Source organism: Dryobates pubescens, chromosome 8, assembly GCF_014839835.1.
Source record: "Dryobates pubescens isolate bDryPub1 chromosome 8, bDryPub1.pri, whole genome shotgun sequence".
Classification (NCBI taxonomy): Eukaryota; Metazoa; Chordata; class Aves; order Piciformes; family Picidae; genus Dryobates; species Dryobates pubescens.
This window is the reverse complement of record NC_071619.1, coordinates 42,135,665-42,153,684: the sequence shown is the minus strand read 5'-3', so window position 1 is coordinate 42,153,684 and position 18,020 is coordinate 42,135,665. Positions and strand designations below refer to the sequence as shown.

Here is an 18,020-nt window from a genome sequence, read left to right as displayed (position 1 = left end):
GGAAGAGGACATGGTGAGACACATGACACAGAATCAGGAAAACCCATTTCTTTCCCCTTGTATCATCCTCACTCCTCTGTGGAGAACAAATGCATGCTCTGCTGGAACTTGGGGCTGCCAGAGTTGTGCTGGGTTAGTGAGCAGAGTGAGGGTGAAGGACTGAGCTCTTTGTTGCATTGGTTCCCTGCCCATCAGCCAAGTTTACCACTGGGAATCCCACCAGATTCCTTTCTTCTGTTCCCATGGCTGTTGCCTCACTACCAGATGCCTTGGAAAACGCCAATATTGGCACAACCTGTCTAGTAGCTTTTTGAGCAGCCATTCACGTGTGCCACTTCTACTGGGACATGCCAGTGGGCATTCCCAGGCATTCAACAGAGACTGTTACCCAATTAGTCTTCACTGCTATTGTCTTGCATGACACACAGAGAGGTGTCTGAGCAAACCTTCTCTTCTGGACTTGGCCAGATGAGAACATGGGAAAATGGCTCTGGTTGCAAATCACCTTCCTGAAGAGGGCCTTTTGTTAACCAAACATCCTTTGCCTCTCATGTGTGCATCACTACAATACAGCTCTCAGACATGGTGTGGAGCTGGAGGTTTAGAGCTCCAGGTATGTGTGGAGTGAGGCTGGATGGGGGCTCCCCAGCAAGCTGATCAGGTTAGTCTGTTGCTATAAAATTATGGCAGCTGTACCACATACAAGGGTACAAATTCCTTATAAATAGATGTAAAGAAAACAACTCCCCTCCCCCCCCAAAAAAAACCCCAAAAACAAACCCAAACCATGTAAAGAATGAAATCCACCCAAAGAATGAACACCTGAATGTCAGCAGTGAGTATGCTCTCCAAACAGGGCAGCAGATGGTGAATTTCTGTTCCTCATGCTCATGCACAGACTTTGGTTTGCATCTCGTGCCATTTTCATGTCATTCTTTAAGCTCTTCCTTGCTGTCAATGCTGTCGGCTTTGTTTCGGGGGCTACCTGCCTGGGTTTGCTCCATGGGAATGACTCAGTGCCATGACAGCCAGCTGCGGAGGCGCTGGGAAGCGAGAGCCGTAGCCGAAGCACATTTTAAAGCCCATTCTGCCATCTAGTGCCCATCTCCGGTCGTGCCTTTAGACTCGGGAGACCACGGCCTCAATTCACAGTATCACACAGTATCACAGTAACTAAGGTTGGAAGAGACCCCAAGGATCATCAAGTCCAACCTGTTCCAACAGACCTCACAACTAGACCATGGCACCAAGTGCCACGTCCAATCTCCCCTTGAACACCTCCAGGGACGGCGACTCCACCACCTCCCTGGGCAGCACATCCCAATGACGAACGACTCGCTCAGTGAAGAACTTTCTCCTCACCTCGAGTCTAAACCTCCCCTGGCACAGCTTGAGACTGTGTCCCCTTGTTCTGGTGCTGCTTGCCTGGGAGAAGAGACCAACCCCCTCCTGTCCACAACCACCCTTCAGGTAGCTGTAGAGGGCAATGAGGTCACCCCTGATCCTTCTCTTCTCCAGGCTAAGCAACCCCAGCTCCCTCAGCCTCTCCTCACAGGGCTGTGCTCAAGGCCTCTCCCCAGCCTTGTTGCCCTTCTCTGGACACGTTCAAGTGTCTTGATGTCCTTCCTAAACTGAGGGGCCCAGAACTGGACACAGTACTCAAGATGTGGCCTAACCAATGCAGAGTCCAGGGGCACAATGACCTCCCTGCTCCTGCTGGCCACACTATTCCTACTCCTAACGAAGCCCAGAGGCCACCAGCAAGGGCCTGCTTCTTCAGAATCAGCCAGCAACTCTCAATGGGTCCAGGGGTAGAAACCAGGGGGGTTTGCACAACTCTGCCCACAAGGATTTGTGTTTTCAAACTCGTTTGTTTGTGTGTTTGCTCTCTTTTAAGCAGCTATGCCACAGCCTGGATCAAACACTGGAATCTGCAGGCCTTGCAGCCAGATCGGTTCTTACATGGCACGATGAACATTTGAGACCACTTCGAGGAACGTCACAGCTTAACAGAAGGGTTAAAATAGCTGAATAGCATGCTCCTTGGAGCTCTGCATTTTGCTGTCAGAAGCCACAACCCCTTTTCCTTCTCAGCAACAAGTGGAGGTGGCAAAACGAAGTTTTGCTGCAGTAATGTCACCTGCCCCGGTGAAAGAGCAACCAAGAGGAAACAGCCACAAGACAACCTGGGGGTTTTTCCCCAGTGCACTCACACACTCCTCTGGTCTCTGCTCATAACTGAGCTGCAGGACCTTTCTATAGTGACCCAGTCCACCCTCATGAGGGAACAGACATCTCCACACCACATGCTCTTTGCTGTCACATGGGGTATGAGAAGAGGGAAATAAATTCTGTGACATAATCCCACTCCCTCCTACCAGGCTGTCAAGGAATGCTTTTTTCCTCTCATCAGGCTGCAACAAATCTCTCTTCTAGTGACTTCAATCTTTCCAGCATGGATGGAGAAGAGCTAGGCATGCCTTGAAAAACAAGGGGCAATGGGCACAATATGGAACACAGGAGGTTCCATGGAAACAGAAGGAAAAACATTCTTCACTTTGAGGGTGGCAGAGCACTGCGCCAGGCTGCCCAGAGACATTGTGGAGTCTCCATCTCTGGAGGCATTCTAAACTGACCTGGATGTATTCCTGAGTGATTTACTCTAGGTGATCCTGCTGTAGCAGGAGGGTTGGACTAGATGATTTTCTGAGGTCACTTCCAACCCTGACCATTCTGTCTGCTTTTGGGGAAGAGGGACAAGTGTCAAGAGTACTTAAGTTCTGCTATGCTTTGCTGAAGTCTTTACCATTTGTCTTCAGGTATGGTCTTTGTGCTAGGTGCCTTCTCTTCAAGCTGGGCGAGGAGGGAAATAAATCATAGGACCACAGAAAAGATGTTTAAGATCATAGAATCAGAGAATCAATAAGGTTGGAAGAGACCTCAGAGATCATCAAGTCCAACCTATCACCCAACACCTCAGGACTAACTAAACCATGGCTTCAAGTCAGCAAGTCCAACCACTATCTGGTGCTAAACCATGTCTCTCAGCACAACACCTCTGCATCTTTGAAACACCTCCATGGATGGATTCAACCACTTCCCTGGGGAGCCTGTTACAGTGTTGGAGAACCCTTACAGTCAAGAATTTTCTCCTAATACCCAACCTAAACCTTCCCTGGTGCAACTCAAGGCCATTTCCTCTTGGCCTATCACAGCCCTCAGCTGTTTCTCACAAGACCTGTTCTCCAGAACCTTCACCAGCTTTCCTGTCCTCTGGATCCCCATCAGAACCTCAATGTCTTTCTTGTAGCAGTGGCCCCAAAACAACCCAGGACTGAAGGTCTGGCCTCACCAATGCTGTGTACAGGAGGGCAATCACTTCCCTGGTCCTGCTGATCACACTATTCCTGATACAGGCCAAGATGCTGTTGGCCTTCTTGGCCACCTGGGCACACTGCTGGCTCATCTTCATCTGTCTGTCATTCAACACCCCCAGGTCTTTCTTTCCAGACACTCTGCCCCCAAACCTGGAATATTCATGAGGTTGTTATGACCCAAGTGCAGGACCTGGCACCTGGCTTTGTTGAATCATCTCACACAATTTGCCTTAGGCCATGGATTCAGGCTGTCCATGTCCCTCACTAGAGCCTTCTACTACTACCCTCTTCAACTCTTCTTCCCAGTTTAGTGTCATCTGCAAAATCACTGAGGGCACACTCAATGCCCTCATCTGCATCATTGATAAAGACATTAAAGCAAATGGCAATGTCAGAAATAACCTAGCAGGTGCCCTCTGGGAGCCAAAACACCTCCAATTTATCCATTTGTCTTTGTGTGTGTCTCAGAGCTGAAGGCCTGTACGTCTTCCTCACCCAGTCATCTACCAGCACACACACTTCAGATACTCAGCACTCCTGCAATGGTATTTACCACACCTGGGAGCTCTCTCTCCATCCCTAACTCCTCCATTTCACTTTGTCCCATTTGCTGTCTATCGGGCCCGCCAGCGGGGTCACGACGAGCGCAGTGCTCTGTGTAGGTTTGAGGCAAAGCACAACACTGACTATGGTGTGAAGGGGTTAGCCATGTATGCCATGTGGAATAGTACAGCAGCAACACTTTGTTAAGCATACAACTACTAGCAACATAATCAATCGTGGATACATCTCATTGTGCTCTCACAGCTGTCTCCGTTGGGAGGCAGGGGGGAATTACAAGCTGTTCTCCCCCTTCACCAAAGCAGGTAGGCTGGAGGTAAAGCCACCTCAGCTGGAGAGAAAACCAGTAGGAACCTAGTAGCTTGGTCTAGTGCAATGGAGTCTGTGAAGAGTATTGTCCAGTGTTTCCTGCTGGGAGGAAAGGAGAAGACTGAGACGTTACTAAATATAAATAGCAGGGCGCTCTGTCACATTAAATACTTTACATGTTCACACCCTTGGCTGACCACAGCATGCAGGATGTTGGGGGCTTCTTTATTGTTCCCCACGACTGTGCTTTCCCCAAGTGAAACCTTGTACCTTGCTTTTGTAGAGCTGGGAGTCCTGATGCACGTGGTTACAGATCACATATACTGGATAAAGAGGGGATATTATACATAGTGGGAAAGAGGAGTATTATACATAAACGTAAAAGCAGAGTATAGTGGAGTTGCCCAGTGCCTCCCATAGTCAGCTGAGCTGCAGTCTGGCAGGAAAAGCTTAGGGAGGCAAGGCGGCATGCAGACTTCTGCTTAAGCCCCACCAGAGGTGATCTTCACTTGTCCTTCTGCCATGTCCTGGTGCCAACAGAGTGACTACGCATCCAGTCCGAGGCTCCCCAGACACAGTCCTTCCTCCAGAGGCACAGGCACTACTGGCGCTAGCAGTACGGCGTGGCAGGGCTGTGTCACAGAAGTGTGTCATTGTTGTCTTTCCCATTCAGAAGCAAGAGGTGAGCAAGTTCCCCCTGGAGCTGCTGTGCTTCTCAGGATCTTTCGTTAGGAAGGTACCGTGTGCTCTGTGACCGAGCCGCCTCCAGGGCCTAGAAAATTTCGGGAGTTAGCCGAAGGCAGGGAAGGTTCTGCCTCAGGGCCTGGCGCCTCTTCTTTGGTGTCTCCTACCACGGACTCCTGTGAACTGGTCTCTGGGCTGGAAGCTGCCTGGAAGCTGGGCTCGGTGCCAAGCGGCTCGTTATTCTGCAGCGGAAGCAGGGCTCGGTGCCGCATCAGGCTGTCGTCGCTGTTCTGGGCCTCCAGGGAGTTCCTGTGCTTGGCATTCCTGTTGGCCATGGCATTCTTCTGTGGCTCCTCAAAGCTCAGCGACAGAGTGACCGTGCCGCTCCCAAAGCTGACCTTCTGCTTGCATCCACGCTGCTGCTGCCGCTGCCGCTCAGCGGAGGCCGGTAGAGGAAAAGGGTCCTCGTGGTTGCTCTTGCTGCTGATGGAGGAGGAAGGTGTGGAGCCGGTGGAGCCCCCCAGGCTGTTGGAGCGTTTGCGGGACACGTTGCTTCGCCTCAGCGTGGCCCTGGCGGCCACCTTGAAAGCGTGGGCGGCTGTGCTGCAGCGCACCTCCTCAATCGTGTTGCGGGAGGGCTTGAAGAGGATGATGTAGACTTTGTTGAAGAAGATGCAGGCCAGGAGCCCAAAGCTGGCAGCCAGTATTGCAATCACCTCCACAGCGGAGACGAACTTGCCGTACGTGCTGGCGTAAGCGGGGATGAAGGAGATCCACACGATGAAGAATATCAGCATGCTGAAGGTGATGAACTTGGCCTCGTTGAAGTTCTCCGGCAGCTTTCGCGACTTGAAGGCGAAGAAGAAGCAAACGGCAGCCAGGAGGCAGGTGTAGCCGATGAGGAAGCCGAGGGCCATCAGGGAGCCCTCGTGGCAGGTGATGAAGATGATCTCATCCTCCAGCTCGTGGTTGCGGTAGCTGGACGGCGGGGCCGTGTAGAGCCAAATCACGCAGATGACGATCTGCACGAACGTGCACAGAAAGACCAGGAGGAACTGGAGGTTGAGGCCCCACCACTTCCGGTGGAGGCTGGTGGGGATCTTTGCCTCAAAGACAAGCAGGACGCGGTTGGTTTTCACCAGGATGCAAGAGATGCAGAGGACAAAGCTGATGCCAAAAGCTGGCTGCCGCAGACGACAGGTCCAGTTCTGGGGCTCGCCAATGAAGAACAACGAGCTGGAGAAACAGCAGAGCAAGGAGAAGAGGAGGAGGTAGGACAGCTCCCTGTTTGTGGCCTTCACAATGGGTGTGTTGCGAAATTTGGTGAAGACTCCCAGGACGAAAGAAGTCAGGAAAATCCCCAGCACAGCAAAGAGAGTCAGAGCAATCCCAAAGGGCTCGGTCCAGGACAGAAACTCTATCTGCTTGGGGATGCAGGATGTGTGGTTCTCATTGGACCAGTAATCCTCAGGGCACTTGTCACAGGCACTTGCATCTGAAAGACAAGCGATGGGGAGAGGTCTGTCACAATAAGAAGCTGAAATGTGGGATGACATGCACAGCAACTACGCACCTGCCTTCACCTGAAATACATGGGGAGTTGCCTTGAGGTGTCTGCAGGTGCCCAGACTCACAGGCTGGTGTCTAAAAGGAGTTTGACACTGGAACAACCAGCCCCATGTAGGCTTAGATGCAGCTGATAAGAAGCCCTGCCCCTGCACTTGTGTTTCTGGAATCCATTCTGCAGCAATACTTCACCTCTACAACTACCTGAAAGGTGGTTGTAGACAGGAGGGGGTTGGTCTCTTCTCCCAGGCAACCAGCACCAGAACAAGGGGACACAGTCTCAAGCTGTGCCAGGGGAGGTTTAGACTCGAGGTGAGGAAAAAGTTCTTCACTGAGCGAGTCGTTCGTCATTGGAATGTGCTGCCCAGGGAGGTGGTGGAGTCGCCGTCCCTGGAGGTGTTCAAGGGGAGATTGGACGTGGCACTTGGTGCCATGGTCTAGTTGTGAGGTCTGTTGGGACAGGTTGGACTTGATGATCCTTGGGGTCTCTTCCAACCTTAGTTACTGTGATACTGTGATACTTAGCCAACTTTGATTGCTGTCAGCTGTTGTTACACAGACTCTGTCCTTCTCTTTCTTCACTTTTATCATCTACTTCTGTCTGCCTCCACCCCCCTCACACTCACTCATTTACAACATCCTGCCTGCCTCCATTACAGAGGAAATTAAAAACGTGCTTGCCCCCTTAAGTGCTTTCAGAACCTATTTCATATTCCACAGAGCTGAGTCTTAGCAGTGTTTAAATTGCTCTTCCCTGAAGGCAGGCTATGCCCTTGACTCCCAACACATTCTCATTTCATGTTGGAACATCAGGAGAAGATGTGTCTTAGGGATATCATTCTCCCCACACCCAACACAGCACCCTTTGATACTTGCCAAGGGAAATCTGATGTCTCCATCTCTTTCCTCTGCAAGAAACTAGTGTCTACTGGGATGGCAACATATATCTCCAATGGCTGCCACAATCAAAAGGCAAAGGACCTGCTGCTTCTGGTCTTCTTTCACCTAAACGGATCTTGTGCTCCACTGATGGCAGTGGAAAGGCATTGAGGGCAGTGAGCTGGAAGTCACCACCTGCCTCAGCCTTCAGGATGTAGTCAGATGATCATTTTTATCTCTTTGTGCCTTTTATCTGAAGGCCAATTGCAAACTGCAGGCAAGGCAGAGCTAACTTCACAATCCCATGGAATTCAACTGCTTCCACCAGAGTTAGGGTAGAAGCAGCTGAAGCAGGGTAGAAGCAGCATTTAGCACTGCACCCTAAAGATGTGCTCTCACTGTTGACTGAGAGACGACTTAGAGACCACACTGCCACTGAAAGGAGTAAACCCTGCTCTCCCAGGACTGCTCATTCCTGTCCCCTCCCTTGTGTTAAGATTAGAGGTCACACAGCTTCTCATTCTACCTGGAAACTCAACCTGACAAGAGTTTGTTTTCAGGATGGCCAGAGACCTGATCCACCTCGCTCCATGGAACACCAACACTGCTGCCAGACAAAGAGCTGGGAGAGAACATGACAGACTGTCTCTTTTAGTAGTACCAGTGTCTCATCTGGATGAGACTGGTAGTAAAACTGCTCTCTACACTTAAAGCTACATAAAGCTGGCAAGCATGGGAAATAAAAAGCATTGCTGTCAGCTGAAACATGAGCAGAAACCTGTGGAGTCAGAACACGGTCACCCCATCAGCCCCACAAATTTCACTAACACACCAGTGCCAGCTTTCAAAATCCCATGAAAAATACCCCAAAAGACCTCTGTTACACATGAGCAGAACTGCTTCTGTCTAATCTGGAAATGCACCCTGTGCTGCTGTATGTTCCTGCTAAAAACCAATCATCCCTATCCGATAGGATGCAAACTGGACCATCCCAAAGGAACACAACTGCTCCCCAACAGCTGGTGCAGGAGATCCTGAGCACTCTGCAGTGTTGAGTTGAAAGGTTTTACTTGCCTTTGGTACCTCAGGGAGGCCCAGCACTGGGGGAGCACTACTGGTGTTGGAAATACGTACTTTTTCAGCCAGCTCTAAACTGAGGTCACCTTTCCCTTCCAGTGCACAACCCAAGTGGCTTGATCCGAGCTCCCATTGAAACCAATAAGACAGATATCCACAGATGTTTGGTAAGAGACAGAGATTTTGGTGTCTTTTAGTTACAATGCCCCACACAAAAGTTGTGGTTGGTGACCCCCTACAAAAGGAAGTATCTGTCTCTACTTGTGAAGTCAGGGATGGGATGGAATGTATTTCTTTGTAAAGCATGCAATGAAACCCTGACAACATGAGGAAAACCAGACAGATAATTACAGCATTTAGGGTTAGGGGAGGCAGTGTTGTCTTCTCCCAGGCTTCTGTAGAAACTAAAGCTATTGCTACAGTGCAATGGGAGTTGGCTTCTGGGTGCCTGGGAGGCCTTTCTATGCAAGTCCTTTTTCATGTTGTCTGCCTTAATTGTCCTAACTCAGGGCAGAAGGGATAACAGGGCTTTTCAGAAGGCCTGAGGACTATAGGACTCAAATCCCATCAGCTTTGACCAAGTCCCTGCAGACTTTTCTGTGAAGCTCCCTGGCACAGCAGCCTCCAGCTCAGCACCTGCAGGGAAGCAGTACCAGCAGCAACTGCAAATGCTGCCCAGAGGGCTGGCATGGTCCTCTGCAACCCCCCAAAAAGCTCCATATTTACCTGTTTCATCACTGTACTCCCCATCAGGGCAGTCCACACACTCAAAGCAGCAGGTGGGCTCTCCCTCAATAATGCCCTTCCTTGTGCCTGGGAGGCAATCCCTGCTGCAGTTGGAGAAAGGCACCTGCAAGAAAAGAGCCCGAGGAGGGTTAATGCCCAAGGGTGGCAATGCCCAGCAGGAGCTTAGAGGTCTTTTTCAACCTTACTGATTCTGTGATTCTATTCTGTTGTCTTTCTACTTTGCAGTTTCTACTTTCTACCTTGGGCTTCCTCCAAGGGTGGTGTCCTTTGGTTAGCATGCTGGATGGAGACCCTCAGAGGTCACCTCTTCCCTCCACAGGACAGACACATGTTGCACAATTAGTCTTTCCTCAACCCACTGCATTTGTATTTGGTTGAAAGAACAAATCAAGGGATGGCAAGGAAGAGCAGCAGGTCTTAGTAATCTCTGCTGTGTTGTGGGCACTGCAGACTGGTATGTGACCCACAATACACACAGCAGAGAACAATCATTAGGCACTTCAAAAAAAAGGACAGTAGGAATTTGAGTCAACCATGGAGCTGGGGCCTCCACTACAGGAAAGACATTGAGGTCCTGGAGTGGGTCCAGAGAAAGGAAACAAAGCTGGTGGAGGGTCTGGAGAACAGGTCTTGTGAAGATCAGCTGAGAGAACTGGGTTGATTAGCCTGGAGAAAATGAGGCTGAGGGCAGACCTTCTCACCCTCTACAGCTCCCTGAAAGGAGGCTGGAACCAGCTGGCAGTCAGTCTCTTCTCCTTAGGAACCAGTGAAAGGACAAGATGAAATGACCTCTCTCAAACCCTGGAATAGGCTCCCCGGGGAGACAGTTGAATCCCCATCCCTGGAGGTGTTTTGAAGAGGCAAAGATGTGGTGCTGAATGACCTGGTTTAGCACCAACTTGGTAGACTTAGAGAATGGTTGGATTTGATGATCTTTGAAGTCTTTTCTAACCCAAATGATTCTAGGTGTCTAGCATTTTGTGGCTTGAGCATTTTGTGGCTTGAGCAAACTCCTGGCCAAGCTGTCAGCCCCTGGCTTGGACAGCAGCACTCTGAGCTGGGTTAGGAACTGGCTGGAGGGCTGAGCCCAGAGAGTGGTGGTGAATGGTGCCACAGCCAGCTGGCAGCCAGGCACCAGTGGTGTGCCCCAGGGATCAGTGCTGGGCCCCATCCTCTTTAACATCTTTATTGATGATCTGGATGAGGGCATTGAGTCCATCATCAGTACATTTGCAGATGACACCAAGCTGGGGGCAGGAGTTGATCTGTTGGAGGGTAGGAGAGCTCTGCAGAGGGACTTTGCCAGGCTGGACAGATGGACAGAGTCCAAGGGCAGGAGATTGAACACATCCAAGTGCCAGGTTCTGCACATTGGCCACAACAACCCCAGGCAGTGCTACAGGCTGGGGTCAGAGTGGCTGAGAGCAGCCAGGCAGAAAGGGACCTGGGGGTACTGGTTGACAGTAGGCTGAACATGAGGCAGCAGTGTGCCCAGGTGGCCAGCAAGGCCAATGGCATCCTGGCCTGCATCAGGAACAGTGTGGCCAGCAGGAGCAGGGAGGTCATTGTACCCTGTGCTCAGCACTGGTTAGGCCACACCTTGAGTCCTGTGTCCAGTTCTGGGCTTCTCAGTTTAGGAAAGATGTTGAGTTGCTGGAAGGTGTCCAGAGAAGGGCAACAAAGCTGTGGAGGGGTTTGGAACACAGCCCTGTGAGGAGAGGCTGAGGGAGCTGGGGTTGCTTAGCCTGGAGAAGAGGAGGCTCAGGGGAGACCTTCTTGCTCTCTACAACTCCCTGAAGGGAGGTTGTAGCCAGGTGGGGGTTGGTCTCTTCTCCCAGGCAAGCAGTTTGGGAATGCCGTTCCTGAGGTCCTAACCAGGACTGCATGATTAATTGGATGAACAGGTATCCAGGGCAAATCCTAGGAGCTTCCCACCTGAAGAACTCCTTCCTGTCAATACCTGCTTCTTGGGACAGTCTTTCAGCAGGTAATGCAGCACTCAGGACTTGATGAGACCAGACTGTCTCTCCCTAGGTTGCCACTGATGATTTTGAACAAGGCTGAGTGAAAGACCCAACTGAAGTCATGCACTGCTGCCCCATTATCTACTAAGTTGCTTTAGCTTCCAAGGAGGAAAATTAAATTGGTTTGCCATGACTGCATCTTGACAAATTCATGCTGGCTGTTGCTTATCACTTTATTATCCTCCCAGTGCTTACAAACTGTTTAATTTATTTTTCCTTTATCAAGTCTTTTCTGTTACTGAAGCTCAGCTCAGTTCTGTGCAATTCCCTTGGCTCCTGCATCTGCTTTTAAAAACAGGTTTATGATTATCCTCCTCTCATCCTCTGGGACATCACCCATCCCCCACATGTCTCCAAGATCAATTGCTAGTACTTTTGAGATTGCTTTGGCTGTCTTCTTAAGTATTCTGGGGGGAATTTCATCAAGTTCTGCCCAAATGAATCTCTCTTACCTGCTCTTTAACTTGTTCCTTTGCAGTTCTGGCCAATGCTGGAGTCGCTGTGTTAATTTTAACTGCACTTAATCTCTTTTTGAGTATGACAGAAGCACAAAAGGCTTCAATGAGTGAAGTCATTGAGCACAGCCTTTTGTCTGGAAGAAATTCAAACTCTATAAACTGAAAAAAAAGAGGCTGCAGCAGACACAGACATCACAGCCTCCTCCACTAGCTGACAAATTGCATGCCCTGGCATGACTCTTGGCAACATCCACTCACGTTTCTGACAGCTTTGGACAAAGAGAAATATTGAACTGTTGGAGGAATTTAGACCAAGAGAACAAAACTACTCAGTTTGAGTGAAAATCCAATAAAATCCTACCTGTTGGAAAATGTGGAGTTTGCAGTGATCAGAAGGAAGGGTTAGAATAGCAGGGATTTGGATTCCACTTGTTTGGGTTTTTTCCCTCAGAGACTCCAGCTGGGCCTAGAAGAGCTCAGTATTTGTGTGGCAACATGCTCTAAGCAGAAGCACAGAATGGTTATGCTAGGAAAAGACCTTTAAGATCATTGAGTCCAACCATTCTCTAACTCTTCCAAGTCTGGCACTAAAGCATGTCCCTCAGCACCACATCTCTGCAACACCTCCATGGAGAGGGATTCAACCACCTCCCTGGGGAGCATTTGAGAACTCTTTCAGTGAAGAATTTTCTTCTAGTAGTCAACCTAAAGCTTCCCTGGTGCAACCTGAGAACATTTTCTCTCATCCTGTCACTGGTTACTAGGCAGAAGAGATCAACACCCACCTTGCACCTTTCAGGGAGTAGTAGAGGGTGTGAAGATCTCCCCTCAGCCTCCTTTTCCCCAGGGTAAACAATGTCAATCCCCTCAGCTGCTCCTCACAAGACCTGTTCTCCAGCCCCTTCCCCAGCTTCATTGCCCTTCTCTGGACCTGCTATGGCACCTCAATGTCTTTCTGATAGTGAGAGCCCCAAAACTGAACCCAGGACTCAAGGTATGACCTCACCAGTGCTGAGTACAGGGGCATCTCTTCCCTGATCCTGCTGGTCACACTATCCCTGGCAGAGGCCAGGATGTTGTTGGCCTTCTTGGCCCCCTGGGCATACTGCTGGCTCATGTTCAGCTCACTGTTGATCAACTCCCCTGGGTCTTTCTTTGCTGGTCAGCTTTTCTGCCTCTCTGTCTTAATCCTGGAAAGATCATGGGGTTGTTGTGACCCAAGTGCAGGACTCAGAACCTGGCCTTGTTGAACCTCAGCTCATTGATCCAGCCTGCCTACATCCCTCTGCAGAGCCTTCCTACATTCAAGCAAATCAACACTCTCCCTAGCTTAGAGTCATCTGCAGATTCACTGAGGGTGCACACAATCCTCTTGTCCAGACCACTGATAAAGACATTGAAGAGAACTGACCCCAATACTGATCCCTGGAGATCACCACTTGTGACTGGCCTCCAGCTGGATTTAATTCCATTCCCCACCACGCTTTGGGCCTGGCCATCCAGCCAGGTTTTACCCAAGCCATAAGCATGAGCAACCAGTTTCTCCAGGAGGATGCTGTGGGAGACAGCATCAAAACTGACAAACCTTCAGAGAGCTCTGTGTTTAAACCATAAGTGCAGCAGGGGTCCCTGTCATAAAGATGAGGCTTAACTGGTGCTGTGAACATATCAGGGAAGTGTTCCTGCTCCAGAAGCAGTTACCTGATCTGCCACCCACCTGGTGCATTGCCTTGTTGGTTAGTCAGGGGCTGATTTAACATACCTAACCATGGCAGCAGAGACCTGGCAGCAACACTGCTAAGCTAATGCTCCCTGTGTCACCCTCCAGGCCCCAAGGTAGGAGCCTGCTCAGTATCCACTCCTGGCATAGGGATTTATGTCTAGTTTGGAGTGGACTGCTTCTGGCTAAGATGGCAGCTCAGCTGGCTCTTGTCTGCACCACGTTTCCACCACACCAGGGGAGATACAGCCCTGGCTATTAGTGCAGTTATACTGAGAAGATCTAACATATGCAAGAAAGTGGAGAAGGACTTAGGCCTGACTACAGTTGATGGCTGCATCAGGTACTTTTGAGACTGCACAAGCATCTGCTGGTAAACTCAACCAGGCAGCAGGTACTGCCATCTCGCACTCTTTGAGACCCATGTCCAAGTTTACCTGGGCAGACAGACAGGGCTTGTTGTGTTCATTCTGCAAGGCAAGGATGTGAAGAAGGCTGTGGGACTTGGGAGGGTGAAGCCAGCAGAAAGAGTTGCAAATCTAACTAAGAGCAGGTAGAGATATTTCTTGATACACAGATACTAATTGGGGAAAAGATGTCTGTTTGCAGCAGTGAAACTACTGAGCTCAGGAAGGCTTGACTTAGTCAAGAACCCAGCTTGGGTAATGAATTTCTCATGTGGAAATAGCACTGCAAAATTCCAAGCTGTGTGCTTGGGCCAGAAAAAAAGTCATTATTTAAACCAGTAACACTCCAGCTTACCAAGTGTGTAGGAGGGGAGGAGCAGCTGTCTGTCATTGTCCAGAAGTGTGTGAAGGACTATGGCACAGACCATGCAGACAGCAAGATGAATGGATCTTCTCATGAGACAGGGAGCCACAATACAAGGAATGTGAGTTCAAATTTCAGCTTGCAGAGGCCTGGGAACCATTGTTGTGAGGACTGAAGCACTTACCTCCTTAGAGAATCCACTCCACAGGATCTTGTTTTCATTGATAAAGAGCCTCTCCCCTTTCTTGGCATAAACATTGTAGTGCCCAACCTCTTCAAAGACAACAGAGCCATCCTCTGGAGAGAGATGCCAATTGATGATTGAGTAATTCCCTACCAGGTCCCCAAACTCATCAAAATCCACTTGCTCCCCCATGTTATTGGTGAAATTCAAGTGTCGCAAGTGCTTGAGAACCTAGAGAGACAGAGAGAGAGAGAGGCACCATCAATGCCTGAGTGCCACAACCCTACCACAGCACACATCTGCTTTGGGGATAGGACTGGAAACAATCACTTCACTGCAGTCCTGAAACTCTTAAAAATCAATCAATCACAGCAGTGCCAGGCTTTCATCAACATCTCACCCCGTCACACAATGGGAGGGGCTGGAAAGGACCTCTGAAGGTCATTTAGCCCAACCCTCCCTGCTAGAGCAGGATCACCTACATTACCCAGAAACACATCAAGGTGGATGTGGAATGTGAGAGACTGAGTCTTCTCTGGGCAACCACTGAAGCAGTTCCATCACCCATGCATCCCTCTCACCCTGCTCTCACAACCACTCCGTGTAAATGCTCTCACAGTACCACAGTACATCAGAGCTTGGAAGGGGCCTCCAGTGATCATCAAGTCCACCCCCACTGCTAAAGCAGGATCACTTAAGAGCAGTCTGCACAGGAATGCACCCAGGTGGGTTTTGAATGTGTCCAGAGGAGACTCCACAACCTCTCTGGGCAGCATGCTCTGCTGCTCAGTCACCCTCACGGTAAAGAAGTTTCTCCTCGTGTTGAGGTGAAACCTTCTCTGTTCAACTTTGTACCCATTGTTTCTTATCTTATTATTGCAAACCACCAAAAAGAGATTGGCCCCATCCACTTGACACCCACCCCTGAGATCCCCTCTCAGTCTTCTCTTCTCAAGACTAAAGACCCCCAGGTTTCTCAGTCTCTCTTCATAGGGGTGATGCTCAAGTCCCCTAATCATCCTCATGGCTCTCTGTTGGATTCTCTCCAGCAGGGCCCTGTCTCTGGGGAGCCCAAAACTGGGCACAGTATTCCAGGTGTGGTCTCACCAGGGCAGAGCAGAGGGGGAGAAGAACCTCCCTAGACCAGCTGGATACACCATTCTTGATGCACACCAGGATACCATTGGCTCTCTTGGCCATGAGGGCACACTCCTGTTCCAGGGAGAGCTTGCTGTCCACCAGCACTCCGAGGTCTTTCTCCATGGAGCTGCTCTCCAGCAGGACAACCCCTAACCTGTCCTGGTGCCTGCTGTTATTCCTCCCCAGATGCAGGACCCTGCACTTGTACTCACTGAACTTCATGAGGTTTGCCTGCACCCAGCTCTCCAGCCTGTCCAGGTCATGTTGGATGGCTGCACAGCCTGATGGGGTGTCAGCCAACCCCCCCCAGTTTTGTATCCTCAGCAATCCAGATCATTGATAAAGGTATTGAACAAAACTGGACCCAGTACTGATCCCTGGGGAACACTACTGGCCACAGACCTCCAAGCTGACTGTGCCACAGATGATGACCCTCTGAGCTCTGTTGTTGAGCCAGTTTTCAAATCCACCTCACTGACCAGCCATCGATGCCACATCTCCTGGGCTTTACTGTGAGGATGTTATGGGAGACAGTATCAAAAACCTTACTGTAGTCAAGTCAATCCTGAATGATCAATCACTCAGAAACAAGAATACCTGGCTTTTTATTGAAGAAAACCAATCCCAGGGCACTCTGGTGTAGAATAGAATAGAATAGAATAGAATAGAATAGAATAGAATAGAATAGAATAGAATAGAATGGAATGGAATGGAATGGAATGGAATGGAATGGAATGGAATGGAATGGAATGGAATGGAATGGAATGGAATAGGTTGGAAAAGACCCTGGAGGTCATCAAGTCCAACCTATCACCAACTAAACCATGGCACCAAGCACCCCATCCAGTCTCTTCTTAAACACCTCCAGTGATGGTGACTCCACCACCTCCCTGGGCAGCACATTCCTATAGCCAATCTCTCTTTCTGGGAAGAACTTCTTCCTAACATCCAGCCTGAACCTCCCCTGGCACAGCTTGAGACTGTGTCCTCTTGTTCTGGTGCTGCTTGCCTGGGAGAAGAGACCATCCCCCACTTGGCCACAACCTCCCTTCAGGGAGCTGTAGAGAGCAATGAGGTCTCCCCTGAGCCTCCTCTTCTCCAGGCTAAGCAACCCCAGCTCCCTCAGCCTCTCCTCCCAGGGCTGTGCTCCAGACCCCTCCCCAGCTTTGTTGCCCTTCTCTGGACACCTTCAAGTCTATCAATGTCCTTCTTAACCTGAGGAGCCCAGAACTGGACACAGGACTCAAGGTGTGGCCTAACCAGTGCTGAGCACAGGGCAGAATGAGCTCCCTGCTCCTGCTGGCCACTAAAAAGCAACACTTGGAGCTCACTTGCTACATGGCAGGCCTGAAGACTGGTTTTGTCTCCTGGTTGCATAGTCTCAGGTAATCACAGTGTGCCCACCCCTACATATTTGCTCCTGTCATTTCCACCTCATGCCTTAACCAGTCCCATGCTCTGGACAAGTGCAGCTAATCCTAGGGACAACTGTAGCTGAAACATTTGGGACCTAGATAACCTGACAGGGTGGAACAAAGAACCTGCAGCACCAACAGCTGGAGGTGGTTCAAAGAAATGTGCAGCTGTGGCACTTGGGGGCATGTTCTAGTAGGCATGGTGGTCTTGGGCAGATGGTTGGACTTGATCTTAGAGGTCTTTTCTAACCTTAGTAGTAGAAAGCCTGTACTGGCAGCTGTCATCCACACCCTGTTTGTCTTAAAAAGTGAGTTGCTGCTTCATGCACTTATCAGATTGGGTTTTCTCCTTCATTTAATGGATGTTCTTAGTTTCTCTGTAGACCTCATCTGTGGTAAGCTGAGGTGACTCTGAGGGCACCTGGCTGTCAGCTGGCCTTAAACCACCACGATGTAGTTGCTGCTGTGGTTCTAGCTTGTAAGCCCAGTCCTCCCTTTCTCACCTCAGTGCCTGAACACAGAACCCTGGATGGCAAAATGTAAGAAGAAATAAGCTTAAATCAGTTTGTCTGAGCAGGCAGAGGCCTCCTCACCCCACAGACACAGAACAGACAACATGGTTTTGATGAAACCTGTTCACCAGGAAACAGGGACAGGGGAACAGAATCCCTTCATCAATTCCTGTCAGTTTTGCTCTGTTGCCTCATTTTTCTCAGGTTTCTTTTCTTCCTCCTATCAAGCTAAAATCCCCAGAGCTACAGAGATACCCTCCTCTCACTGCCTCTATCAACAGCAGCCTGAGAGAGTTAGAATTATGCATGATGAGGCCATTGATGCCTTTGCAAAGTCATGGAATGTGGATGGAAGAACATAGAACTATCACCACAGTATCCAGGCTTTGAATAATGGCTGAGAGGGCTGAGGCAGAAGTTTTTATCTCCTCATCCCTGCTGGCCCTCCTCAGTAGACCAGCTCCCCTTTGAGGTATGCAGCTGAAATAATCTCACTGAAGAGCCAGGACTTGGCCCAGGAAGACCTCACCCTCTGATGGACATGGCTGTGGTGAGCATAGGCTGCTGCAAGGAAGATAAGACAAGATTGTGCCCTC

General features: G+C 50.0%; 1 protein-coding gene across 1 annotated transcript in view; it reads right to left on the bottom strand.

Annotated features, from left to right (window-relative positions):
• Window positions 1-4,081: 4,081 nt before the first annotated feature.
• The window catches only part of CASR (calcium sensing receptor), a 47,662-nt gene continuing 33,723 nt past the window's right edge, over window positions 4,082-18,020 (bottom strand). The window contains exons 4-6 of the mRNA XM_054163814.1: window positions 14,358-14,588; window positions 9,180-9,303; window positions 4,082-6,426 (exon numbers count right to left, since the gene is read on the bottom strand). Coding sequence (XP_054019789.1) covers window positions 4,976-6,426; window positions 9,180-9,303; window positions 14,358-14,588 — 1,806 coding nt within the window. The 3' untranslated portion in view covers window positions 4,082-4,975. The remainder of the gene's footprint in view (window positions 6,427-9,179; window positions 9,304-14,357; window positions 14,589-18,020) is intronic.